This window comes from Haliotis cracherodii, unplaced genomic scaffold (genome assembly GCF_022045235.1).
Source record: "Haliotis cracherodii isolate W230 unplaced genomic scaffold, xgHalCrac1.p SCAF_16, whole genome shotgun sequence".
Taxonomy (NCBI): Eukaryota; Metazoa; Mollusca; class Gastropoda; order Lepetellida; family Haliotidae; genus Haliotis; species Haliotis cracherodii.
This window is the reverse complement of record NW_027266271.1, coordinates 1,698,174-1,712,461: the sequence shown is the minus strand read 5'-3', so window position 1 is coordinate 1,712,461 and position 14,288 is coordinate 1,698,174. Positions and strand designations below refer to the sequence as shown.

The window sequence follows — 14,288 nt, the reverse complement described above, 5'->3', positions numbered from 1 at the left end:
CATCTCGGCTTTTGTCGCCTCGATTTCTCCGCATGGACACAATGTTTAATGCCAAAATATATGCATGAAAAATCTTTGTCACAGCTCGTTACCTTGCACAATACATCCATAAAGTTTCATATTTTTAATATAGATCTCGATTTCCTGCTTAAAATTTTCAGAATAACACGATTTAACAACAAACTTTTGTCAAAGTCTTAAATTTATCATACACGAGGACGGTAGCATTGCTGTAATATGATTGCCTGCCTTAGGTCTCGTGCTCAAATTTAACGAATCGTGTTGCAGATTTCGGCAAGAAAACGTCATTAGAAACCAATAAAATCACAAGTTACCGTAATATAAAGACTCAAGGCAAGATTACTATCATGCAGATGACAAAATAAGCTTTGTAGATAATCGTGTGTCTAATTACATAAAGAATAAAAAAACAAAATCAAATAGGTAAGTGGATTTTATGAAATCTTATATTTGCTGAAAATAGTCAAATTTTCGCTTCTTTGGTCCTCAATCTGGACGTTATGAATGTGTTAGCTTAGATTTTTTTATTTAGAGCACACTTAATTTAGTTGTAAATCCATTAATTAAATAATGTAATAAACATAACTTTCATATGTATAAACAGTAGGATTAGACCTTTCAAATGATGTACAACATGTAGTAGCAAAGATGTTTTACAAGCTGAAGTCCCAGACACTGTCAAAGTTGATGACTGTGGCTCAGTACAGTACATACAGGAGGGGGGGGGGGGGAGGAAATACCAGAAGAGGAACCACACCCCATGGACACAGAACAGCTACAACTGACTGTAACTGATCAACCATTTTATTTGTATTACAGTATTTAACTAAGTTTCCAAGGCAACGAGTAACCGGAAATGAGTAACTTGAGTGATGGGTGTTTGAATTTTCTGATTAATCATTCATTCTAAGTATAATTTGACTTAAATAAACACTATGACAGTCACTTGACGTGTATTTGAATTATGAGTAACCATTAAAACAGTTTAGAAGCCAATCATGTATTTCCTGGCACACCTAAAACTGTGATGGCACACCTAAAAATGTGATGGCACACTTAATTTGGCATAACTGTGCCAATTGGCACACTTGAAATAAATTTTAATTTCGATCCCTGCAGTGTTTTACATAATACAAATATATGTAACTCAGGAAGACACGAAAGATTATGCCATACATTATTTTTTGGCACTCTGCAACTCTTTATGAAAGTTCAGATTTGTCAGGTTTATAATTTCAACTTTCATTAAATGATGACTAATTATTCTGATGGGTAGAAGACCACAGTACCACGGTACTGAGGCTCACCTTGATTCAGTGACATACCACAGAATGGGTGAGCATCTGCCAAACTAGTTATTTTGCATAAAAAACATAGTATCAAATGCATAGAATGGTTGGTGTTGTTTAATCATTTAAGTTCTCAAACAATTTGTGATTCCCTGTTTTGAATGACCTCATATCTTGCTGAAATATGCTGACAGAGGAATAATGACTAGTCATATATCTCTGGTATCTATGATTCCAAACAAATTCATGTACAAACACCAAGAACTTGGAAATTGACGAATCGGGAAACGAAGATATTGCTTCACAGTTTAAGGACTTGGTGAACTAAACAACAGATGCATGACATTGCAGAGGGATAACACATGATATACCTGTGAAAACAAATAATCAAAGACCCGTTTTGGAGAGGAGCATTTGTCTTCAAGGTCATAATCAACATCTAACAACCTTGTTTAATCTGGATTAAAGTTACATGCTCCGATCCAGTCTCCAGTAACATGCTCAGCATCCCGTTTGTCATCTTGACCCTCTATTCCCTATGTGAGGAACAGCTTGGTGACTGACTCCTTACCTGATGTGAGTGCAAGGCCTGACATGTGGGAGGAGATGTCCAGAAGACATGAGGGCATGAACTCTGCTGGTGTCTTGGAGTGATCCGGCTCAGCTGGCACCATGGCTGGTGAGGCATGGAGTGGATTGGAACCAAATACTGCTTGCCACTCTTGGGCAAATTCATCTTCTCCTGTTGATGGAGCATTGAGGATTTCATTGAGGAGGGTCATGTCATCTTTCTCAACATCACTTTGCTCAAAATCTTCTGACAACAAGTCTTGGGGGCCTGCAATAACAAATAACTAATAAGGAGAAGATTTTGATGTTAAGGTGTGTCAATTGTGCTTGGCTAATCTCCACAGGATGAGGTGAGGTGAGACGAGGTGAGGTGAGACGAGGTGAGGTGAAATGGGGTTTACAACACATTCAAGATTATTGCACTTACATAGTGATGTGTATGCTTGTAGCCTAGACTAGTGCCAATTATTCAACGCTAGGCATACCGCAGTTTACCATGGTACCCCACTCAGACACAGTACACTGACTCCGTGCCGACCAGTACTCTTTTTATTCTAATGCCGAATGCCAGGCAGCATAAAAAACAGCAAGTACCAGAAAGTACAAGTACCATCTCTTGATTAAACACCCGACCTTCAACTCTCGGAGGTAGTAAGCTGAAAAGGGCACTATTGTAATCATTATTTTGAGGATTTTGAGCCAGTATCTCTGACAGCCCTTTTGTTTTTGGCAAGCCTGTTATAATTATCATGTTGTTGTTTTTGTTGTTTTTCAGCTCAAGGCCCTTGCCCCATCAACACACTGCCAAGACAGCAAAGGGGACTTGGAAGGGCTGTCTAGTCAAACTCACCCAGAACTTTTTCAGAGAATGTGAAGGCTCCCCAAAACTGTAGCCTTCTGCATTACACAGATTGTCAGAAGGGCTGTATTCCTGGCACCAAATGCTGGTACTCTCCCAATGTCTGTCAACAGATTGGGAGATACCAAACCTTAGGCACCGAGAACAATGGGGAGTTGGACAACTTTGTACTTGGGATGCAAGAGAGACATTTCGAAAGTGAGGTCCGCATATTTGCCATGTTTTCCTGAATCTTGTCAATCACATTAGTGTCAAAAGGGACAGACAATTCAATGATATAAATGATTTTATTGGATTTATCAAAAAGGACAATATAAGGTTACAGTGATTCCTTCACATAACGCTCCTCGATGTACCAATAGCCTGGATGCAGCGTGGGGTAAACCTTGTTTTACAAAAATTCATGAAGAATTTCCCTAAGAAGCCTGTTCATGCAAATAAAGTGACAAATAAACTGATGAGATTTAAGTCCCAGTTGGATTCCTTCAGCGAATTCACGTAAATGAACAGGTGATAACAATTAAACTTGGTCTATACAAATTTGAAATTTGAGATACCGGTATATATATAGATTAAGACATGATGATTTACTGTTCAAATTGTATTTCCTCTTCTGCTAGGCATTGTTTCATATGCAGAGAGTAAGATTGCCGCGTGTATTGTCCTGTAAACTAAGCCGCAATCAGCTGTACACACATATCCTCGGAATCTACAGGTGATTAGGTTAAAAAATACCCAAAAATAAACTTTAAAGAATTTGGATACAATAATCAGAAGAATTGTATCTGAAACTATTATTTTATCATGAATTTCATAATTCAATATCTTGTTATTTTAGTTGCAGTTTTACCACATATATTTGAAATAAAATAATGGCCATAAGCATTGCCCTTTGGGACTCCTGATTGCTATTTCCAGATATTTTTTTACGTATGGAACAATTTGACCAATCACTGTTGTGCTCGCGAAAACTTTATGTTGACAAATAATAGTCAAACTACAACAAATTTGACTTTCAATGAGTCAAAGTTTGGCAGTTATAATAATAATTATAAATATAGCTGCAAAGCAGCAATGGCGGGCTCCAAGTTACCTTGTGCACAAACGTCCATGTTCGAATCCTTAAAGGGTTTCCTTGTACCAAATCCGTCACATGTAGGCACAACTTGCAGGGTATTGCCGCTACGAAATTGGCGTGTGCTAAGTCTGTTCTAAACCCATTTCTGACATCAAACATGTTCGAATCCTCAAAGAGTTTGTTTGTACCAACTCTGTCAAAAGATAGTCACCGTTTGCAGGACATTGGCGTGTTCCAGGGGTGTCCCAAATTTTAATCAAATATTACCACCAAGTGTTGTTACTTTTTCCATGCACCCAAGAACAGAAAATAAGATGCATAAGATACACTAACTTCATGTAAACTTGCAATAGTTTCTGTCAACAAGCTAACAAGATATGATCGTTAAAGTAAAATTCCTGTATTTTTTTGTATCAAAATCAAAATCCAATACAACCACAACTAAAACAGATATCCAAAAACGGCTATTAGAGTTTGCTGTGTTGTGTGTGGAGACAATTCTCCGAAAATTTGGAAGCATTTCATGCAGTGGACTCGGAGTTGTTTGCGTTTGAACACAGGTACCCAAAAGACACTGTGAAAACCTTGAATCTAATATGGCTGCCAAACCATGTGACCAATGACCAAAGTCAAAGAACAAAAAATGTCAAGCAGCTCAAGCATCAGATACATGCAAGGTTTCAAAGTAATCACATAAGCGGTTGTGGAGCAATAGGGCGAAATACATCTTCAAAATATTGTGTTCTTTTAGTTATCTGCCATTGGCTTTTGGGCCTACGGCCTTGGGTTTTTGGCGGGCACTAGTACCCAACGGTCCACATACACACACAAAATGTGAACAAAATCGAGCAAGAGGTTATTTTTCTAGCTCTGGTACAAAAATCAGCGGAATAATTATAGTATTAAATCAAACGCTAACACTGGGACTCTTCAGCCTTTCGGGTTGGTGACTCTTTAACAGGCCGTAACTTCTTTGTCAGTTGGGCTCCAGTCAAACGGATTAGCGTTCTGCGTTCGTCCGGGCCCCGGGTTCCTGTCGCATTGCTGAGATAAAGTGCTAAATCTGTTTCCCACCTCGTTCATATATTCGAATCCTCAAAGGGTTTACCTGTACCAACGCCGTCAAATGTAAAGAACCTCTTGTGAGACATCACCACTACTAAATTGACCTGGGTGTCCCAGGATGTTTTAACCAATTTCCAACTTCGACCATGTTCGAATCCTGAAATGGTTTGTTAGTACAAACGCCATCAAATGTAATGAACCGCTTGTGAGACATCGCCACATGTGTCCCAGTGTGTTCTTAACCCATGTTTGACTTCGACCATGTTCGAATCCGCATATGGTTTGTTTGTACCAAAGCCATCAAATGTGATGAACCGCTTGTGAGACATCACCACACGTGTCCCAGTGTGTTCTTAACCCATGTTTGACTTCGACCATGTTCGAATCCCCAAATGGTTTGCTTGTACCAACGCCATCAAATGTAAAGAACCTCTTGTGAGACATCACCACTACTAAATTGACCTGGGTGTCCCAGGATGTTTTAACCAATTTCCAACTTCGACCATGTTCGAATCCTCAAATTGTTTGTTTGTACAACCGCCATCAAATGTAAGGAACCACTTGCAAGACATCGCCACATGTGTCCCAGTGTGTTCTTAACCCATGTTTGACTTCGACCATGTTCGAATCCGCATATGGTTTGCTTGTACCAACGCCATCAAATGTAATAAACCGATTGTGAGACATCACCATACGTGTCCCAGTGTGTTCTTAACTCATGTTTGACTTCGACCATGTTCGAATCCACATATGGTTTGCTTGTACAACCAAGATCAAATGTAATGAACCGCTTGTGAGACATCACGAAATGTGTCCCAGTGTGTTCTTAACTCATATTTGACTTCGACCATGTTCGAATCCGCATATAGTTTGCTTGTACCAACTCCGTCAAAAGATAGTCACCGTTTGCAGGACATTACCAAATTGGCATGTGCCACAGTTTCCCAGAGTGTACTAAACCAATTTCCGACCTCGACCATATTCTAATCCGCAAATGGTTTGCTTTAAACAACGCCGTCAAAAATAAGGTACCCTAGCAATTAGCAATTGAGAAATGAAGAATCAAGCCAGCAAGTCTGACCACCCAATCGGATTTGTCGCCTCCTGTGACAAGCATAGTTGCCTCTTGAGACAAGCATTGGTTGAAAAAGGCCAATTCTGATCCTGGTCGTCAAGGGTAGTACACACAATATTGAACAAGGCTGTGGAGAACGCTTGGATATCTGCAAAGCCAGTGAATGGGGGTGTATGGTAGATTTATGAGGCGCTTCCTTCAGTATTTGTACTCAAGTCTGATTTTTTTACTTAAATCAAATAATACCACACCAAGCAGTGGTGCTTTCAGTATGTAACCCAGCACAAAATGAGCTACATATAGTCTCAAAACTTCATGCAATCTTTCAATAGTTTCTGTTAAGAACCTTACAAGCTATGATCTTAAAAGTAAAATTTCGGTGAAAAAAATGATAAAAATCAAAATCCACTATGGCCGCAACTACAAAAGATATCGAAAAACGGCTATGCTGATTTGTTGTGTTCTGTATGGAGACAATTCTCAGAAAGTTTGAAAGCTTTTCATGCAGTGGATTCAGAGGAGATAGTATTTGAAGACAGGTACCCAAAACACCCTTTGAAAACCTTGAATCCAATATGGTTGCCTAACCACATGTCCAATGACCAAAGTCAAAGAACATAACATGTCAAGCAGCTCAAGCATCAGATACATGCAAGGTTTGAAAGTAAACGGACAAATGGTTGTGGAGCAACAGGGCAAAATATATCGTCAAAAAATACTTGTTTTTCAGTTATCTGACCTTGGCCTTTGGGCCTATGGGCTTGGCTTTTTGGCGGGCACTAGTACCCAACGGTCTACAAACACGCACAAAATTTGAACAAAATCGAGCTAGTGGTTATTTTGCTAGAGCAGGTACAAAAATCGGCGGAATAATAAATAATAATAATAATAATAATTAAAGCTGCAAGCAGCAATGGCGGGCTCCAAGTAACACTGTGCCCAAACGTCCCTGTTCGAATCCTAAAACGGTTTCCTTGAACCAAATCCGTCAAATGTAGGCACCACTTGCAGGGTATCGTCGCAAGGAAACTGGCGTGTGTCAGGGTGTCCAGGTCTGTTCTAAACCATTCCCGACCTCGAACATGTTCGAATCCATAAAGGGTTTGCTTGTACCAACTCTGTCAAAAGATGTCACCGGAAATCGCCGCTACGAAATTGCCGTGTTCCAGGGGTGTCCAAAGTATTGATCAAATATTACCACCAAGCGGTGGCACACTAACTTCATGTAAACTTGCAATAGTTTCTGTGGAGAACCTTACAAGATATGATCTTCAAAGCAAAATTTCGTTGAAAAATATGATCAAAATCAAAATTCAATACGACCGTAGCTAAAAAAGATATCCAAAATCGGCTATTACCGTTTGATGCGTTATGTATGGAGACAATTATCAGAAAGTTTGAAAGCATTTCATGCAGTAGACTCAAAGTTGTTTGCATTTGAAGACAGGTACCCTAAAAACACTGTAAAAACCTTGAATCCAATATGGCTGCCAAACCATGTGACCAATGACCAAAGTCAAAGAACAAAAAATGTCAAGCAGCTCAAGCAGCAGATACATGGAAGGTTTCAACGTAATCGGATAAGCGGTTGTGGAGCAATAGGGTGAAATACATCTTCAAAATATTCTGTTCTTTTAGTTATCTACCCTTGGCCTTTGGGCCTACGGCCTTGGGTTTTTGGCAGGCACCAGTACCCACCGGTCCACATATACACACAAAATGTGAACATAATCGAGCCAGTGGTTATTTTTCTAGCTCTGGTACAAAAATCGGCGGAATAATAATAATAATATTAAATCAAACGCTTGAGATTAAACTAAATTGTAATGAAAATATTCTCTCTTTTTTTTTCCCCATACGCATACCATTATTTTGAACAAAGTGATATTCAACATTTTTACTAAGTTCTTCGTTCATTTTACTAGGAGACCAGACTATATACTCTTTTTCGAAATTGGAAAGAAACAATTGATGACCGTATTTGGTTGGTTTGACATCACTGATATAATATATACCTCGCCATTAGATTGGCTCCATTATTATATACTTATGTAAGCATTCTTCTAAATTATTGTAGCATGATCCAACGTGATCAAGCAATCTATTTTTTAATCTCCAACCAGTTCTTTGGTTTTGGTACGGAATAATTGACGCGCTTGTTGTCTCCCCTGTTCTATGAACCTTTTTTTCTCGTCTTCTCTAATACCACTTGTCTTACGAAAATTGGATTGAATTTCCTGCTTTATTACGTTGTATTTGGTGAGTTCTGACAACACTAAACGAAACTCATCCTCGGATATCTTACAATCAGCCAGTGCTGTTGAAATATGATCCTCAATGCTGTTCAACTTTGCTTCTGTGAGTATCCGAATATTATCATGTTTTAATGCTTTCTTTTGCAACTTACGAGAAATGAATTTTATCGCTATTCCTCCCAATCCTGAGACTCCAGCGGCTACTTCCAAGCCGCAACGATAGGCGTATTGATTATAGTTGATAATAAACCAACACCGGCTACATCGAGTCCCATGCCAACTGTTACAAGCGCAGTGTCGACTCCGTCGAGAGTATTCACAGCTCTGCGATACTTTTTATACAATCCAAGTCTCAACTCCCTCTCCTTCTCTATTTGATGTTTTATGCGTATTTGATGTAATCGAAATCCATCAACAGTATCCAGCTTTTCAGATGCATCATCGAGCGCCGGATATAAACCCATAGTGTATATTATTATATCATGTGTCTTTAATTGGTCGTGCTTCAATGTTTTGAGAGTATACATCAAGTATACAATGTATATTATACGGCATAAATATCTCAGTAAGAGAAATGCTATCACCTTTAATAATTTGGACCCCTCAAGGGTTGAAATGGGTGATACTTCCATATAAATAATACTGCAACATTGACGCTCGTGTTTCTTGAGCCATTTAATTGATAGATGTGGTAATATTTCGAAGGCATCTACCGGTACATCTCCAAACAAGACTTCAATAATAATTATAGAAAGAGCAGGTATAGCATTCAAGTTATCTTTAATATCACTGAATTCAGTAACCAAATTTAAACTAACATTTTTTTACTGCCGGACGACTATATAACATATGAACTGGGTTTTCTGGCAGGGGAGAGACTAACACACTTTTTCGTTTTGATGGGATATAAGCCCTGAGTACGATCCACCATTTATTATCTTAGCTAAATTATGTGCCTTACCCATCATCACATACGGTGGGGTAATGACGATATTCAGTAGCCACTCGATTGTTGCTTCGACCATAGTCCATTTATTATCATCGTTGCTAGTAAGATTGTATGAAGTGTATTTATTGAGTCTACTAACGTCGACATCATTTAAGTCTCCTAGATTAACTGTGATTGCAACTTCTTTCCGCTTGTATACATTATCTTGTAGTGTAAAGGGTATAACTTGCCATCGGTACCGGGTTTACCAAATCCTGTGTCTCCAAGATCGGAAAGCGCAATTGTATTACATTGTCTAAGGTTATGAGATCCAGGGCCTAATGAATCAACCATTATTTATAATATGGAGTGTTACACTCAAGTATCCTATATGTACAGTTTGGTGTTTTACATCTAATACAGAAATTTTGAGGTCTGAGGTGAGGTGAAATTGGGTTTAACATCGCGTCCAAGATTATTGCACTTATATAGCGATGTGCATGTATGTGTGTGTGTTTGTGTGGCTGCTTGTACTAGTCCGGACTGATGCCGATTTATAGTGCTAGCTCACTTGAGATACCATGCCGCAGTTTAACATGAATACCCCACTCAGACACAGTATACTGACTCCGAGCCGACCAGTCCTTGTTTTAGCCCCTTAATGCTGAGCGCCAGACAGGGTAACAACAAGTACCATCTTTAACATCTTTTGGTATGACGCGGCCGGGGATCGAACCCGGGACCTTCCGCTCTCCGGGCGGACGATCTACCACAAGACCACGGAGGCGGTCTGAGGTCTGACTTATTCTCCGCTTTAATTTTTTATATTGTAATGATGAGAAAGATTCTGTTCTACCGCTATTGTATTTTCTTCTTTGACTGGAATAGCTCTTAGCAGAGTAGAAGGACTTTCGAGTTGAATATTATCCATTGTACTGATCTGATCAAGATGGATGCACAACTCTTTATAGGGAACTAAATCGGGTAATTTAACTCCATGCACTGTTTTGTTGGGTGGTATATTTACAGCTCCTTTTCTACTAAATCCAAGTGTTTCTGCTAAGTACTTGTAAAAAACTATACCCTCTTCTCCAGTGCTTAATTTTAGCATCCCATTCGACTCATTTAGTGTGAGACTAAATCCAAAAGGCTTAAAAATTTCATCATTGAGTGAGCAAACGCTGTAATATCCATTTGTTATAAAGTGTATGTCTTCACCTAGTATTAAAAAAAACTCATTACTATCTCTTGCAGTACTTATATTGGTCCACCGTGGGTAATATGTTACGTCGCAGATAGCAACTTCAAGTTGACCAGCCGAGTTATCGATAGTATGAAGCAATTGAATAGACTGACCATTTGTTATTCCTGGGAGTGTGACATACATATTAAATATACAAAGATACTATATCATAACTTAATAATAAAATCAACTTACATAACTAATCAGTCGATTTTAGTAAGTGCCTCTGGTGCTAATGTTTTTGTTAAATTCCCTGATATCTTTGAAAAATACAGGGTCACAGCAACTAGCAATAAAATGGTGCATGATTGGTTCCACAATCCAATGCAATTTTGGCAGAACCAGTTAAACTTTGCCATATGGTGTACCACAACATGTTTGTATCTCTTTATTCCCAAGGATTTGAACTAAATAAGTCTGTTTTATCATTTCACGTGTATTATCAGATTAGACATATTCTTAAAGAAATCAGTGCCCCATTACCGCAGGATTGAGCATGGAATTCCACAAATAATCCATACAATAAGAGGGCCTTCGAATGTATTTGTAATGAATTTAAAGGGGCACTGATCTAACGCAATTCCCCGGGACTGGTTGTTGTCTTTGTTATTGTTTTTTCCCAGTGAGTACCCAGATGTATAGCAGAAATCTAGACTAGTTCGCGACCTCCGCTGCGCCATTCGTAAGCGCATTAGTCACTTTTATGGGTAGTAATAAGGGCGTATGGTCACATTGATCAACAAAATGAAATACAGTTTTCGAGATAATAAGGAAATGTAGGTATCTTTGTGGGTAGCATCGGTAATGGTGACGAAGTTTTGATAAGTCACTTGCTTGGTAATTTTGCGATTTTCGTTTATACTATTTCGACTTGCAACACAAAGTAAATATTTCACCTGAGCATTGCTTTTTTTATAGTGTGTATATTTTTTTACTGTCAAAATGTGTAACAAATTTATTAAACGTCTAAATATTCAGTTATTTTACAAAGTAACTGAAAAACATTTCCATCTGTATCATTATGATAACGAATTCCAAACATTTTGATGTTTAATGTCATCACCAAGAGACTGAAAATGTTACGTTGAAAAGTATATTTCCATGTTGTTTGGCTTCTTATCCTACATAATAATCTGTTGTGATGTTTGTAGGCCCTTTTGATCGTCTTAATCAATCCGGAGAGATTTTTTAGTCAAAATGACTGAAATATTTATACATTTTATAAATTGCCTGAGAGAATCACATTTTACAAATTTACGGTAATTTATACACGCTTACAAAGGAAAAGACCTGTGAAAACAACGTCTATCGCGCATTGAAGAATTTCCCAACCAAGACGTAGAGAAACAAGAACGAATCGGTTCAAATGAAGGAAAACAAATGCAAATACTATAATTACAACCTACCAAATTTATGTGTATAAATTTTAGGCAGCTTCCTTGTTCGAGGAATGTATCCGTGACTATCCACACAAAGGAACAATATCCCACTCGTCTGCAGCTGTACAAAGAAACTTATTCGATGTCACGTGTTTCTGTAACAATCAAAGATATATATGGTTTCGGGATATTATAACCCGTGTTCGTTTCTCAACTGATCACTTGGATTGTTTCAGGTGTTTCACATAGGTGTCAAGTCTCAAGGGTCGGCTGAGAAAGCCCACGTGACAACTATTTTCATAACGTCCACGGTTCCTATAAAATCCAATGAGTGATTGATAACAATGAACAATCAATCAACGTATTATCAGTTAACCCTTTGAACAAAGTATGTTGTTTTTACATCGGCACTTCACGCCATGATATGAGTGTATTCCCTTTGTTTTAGTAAACCTAGACATGTAAACACTTACTTTTGACATATCCACTGTGCAAGATAACAGTGATTAATCAATCAACGTATTTTCTGTTAATCCTTTGATGACTAGGAACGATCCGTTGATTTATTAAAAAAAGTAAATCAACTGATCATTCATCTCTTGCTGGGCTGTCACGTGCATATTACATAACACACATTTCACCTCACTTCAAGCCTGGATTTAGATTGAATAATTACCCCAGACACAATAAATGCCAAATGGGAACCTTTGTCAGGTAATCTAAGTGATGCTACCACTAATTGTACCTGTAATAAATTCATTAACTGAGCATCAAGTGAATGACGAAAAATACACAGGTGTAGGGTTATACGAGAAAACGTGGATGACAACAAGGGAGTAGTAATCGTATTACCGACACAGTCCGAAATCCGAAAATGCTTTCACTGCATGGATACTTTTTTTAGTATAAAATATATCTGGGGTATTTCCAAATGACGGCATCCGATGAGCTCCGCCGTTCTTTTTGTCTGTTTGTTTAAGAAGTTTGCTGAAGAAATTAATTAACATGCGCCCTTTGTCGAAATCTTTATAGATCACAGTTAACCAATCAGTGTTTATGCAAAAATGCGTAAAACAAATATTGCCTCCAGCCTCCAAGTTTATATAGCAGTCATTGCAGACGGTAGCCCAGTCTCTGGTCACGCTCAGTTGCGTTGCGTATCATCCGGGTACTCACGGGGGAAAAAACAATAACAAAGGCAACAACCAGTCCGGGGAATTGCGTTAGATCAGTGCCCCTTTAATGTTTCTACGGGTAAAGATTAGCGTATTAAAGGAGCTAGCCATGGTCTAGGTGTTCCATACAGTGGGCAAAAAACTGTTAAAGAAGAAAGTGATATTTTTGCCAAAAAATGGTAAAAAAACCCAGCTGACATACAATCTTCTAAAAAGCGTTATCAAGATGTATTAGAGTACACTCAATCCAAAGTAGACTACATCTATGCACCGGAACTATACATGTCTCAAAGTAATATGGAACTTAAGATCGGTCAAGTGATCGGTTATAATAATCAACAAAAACCAGGTTAAAATCCAGATATTAATATCTAATTAATAACGCAAACAAACACAGGCGAAACGGGAATAGTCAAGCCACAGTCACCGAAAAAGCCATCTACTGATGCACAACCATCTATTGACGCACAACCACATATTACAGCTAAAAATCAACACAATCGATGAAAAACAGCGCTCATAGTAGGTGGAGTCGCGGCTGGAGTACTTCACTATTTTTACAACAGAAAAGTGCATTTTGACCCACAAACAGTATCTGCCAACAAAACATTTGACCACAACCATCATTTTCTAGTCTGTTGGATACAAAAACATAAGGAAAATCTAAGTTCGCATTGTTCTACTATGGGGAGGGGTAGGTCGGCAGTTTGAGGGTCTGGCCACTAAAGTAATGGCTGGGTAATGTACCATTTTTCAATGTATGTCACTCTTTGTTACGTTTGATGTATTTATTAAAAAAGATTTTGGGGTGGGGGGGGTGGGGAGAAAGATAAATACTTTCTTTTGGAAGTAAATAGCCTTTCTGTCCATGATACCTAGTACTAGTAACCAAGGCATGCATGTTTGCACATATCAGCATTTTCATAAATATACTCACACACAAAAGAAACGCAACTGGTTTTCAGCAAATAGGTAACAAACACAGAACCATAAATTGATACGAGTTTTAGCATGTAGTGCAGCCTGATGGTGTTATCAATATTTCTGGTTCCATTTTGGAAGCCCCAAGTAAAAACGCAACATAAAAAACGAATCGCCAAAACGCACCATTTCAATGAATATGTGGGTGTCATGCACCCATTTCTCGCGAAATCGAAAATGCACGAACTGTCACCAACTGTAGTGGGTATAAAACTGTGGCCAATTCTTGGACCTACCACTCCTTAGTCAACAATGCCACGCCTAACTCAAATTCAGAGAAACCAGGCTATCGGACGTTTGGAAGCTGGAGAGTCAGTCCAAGATGTTGCCCGTCATTTCAACATTAACATAACTACAATTTACCGTCTCC

At 38.5% G+C, this 14,288-nt stretch overlaps 1 protein-coding gene across 2 annotated transcripts in view; it reads right to left on the bottom strand.

Moving 5' to 3' along the window:
* Positions 1–14,288, bottom strand: part of LOC139463729 (islet cell autoantigen 1-like) — a 341,431-nt gene that overhangs the window by 27,367 nt on the left and 299,776 nt on the right. For both annotated transcript variants that reach the window (XM_071244977.1, XM_071244979.1), the window contains one exon: positions 1,882–2,148. In XM_071244977.1, the coding sequence (XP_071101078.1) occupies positions 1,882–2,148 (267 nt within the window). The remainder of the gene's footprint in view (positions 1–1,881; positions 2,149–14,288) is intronic.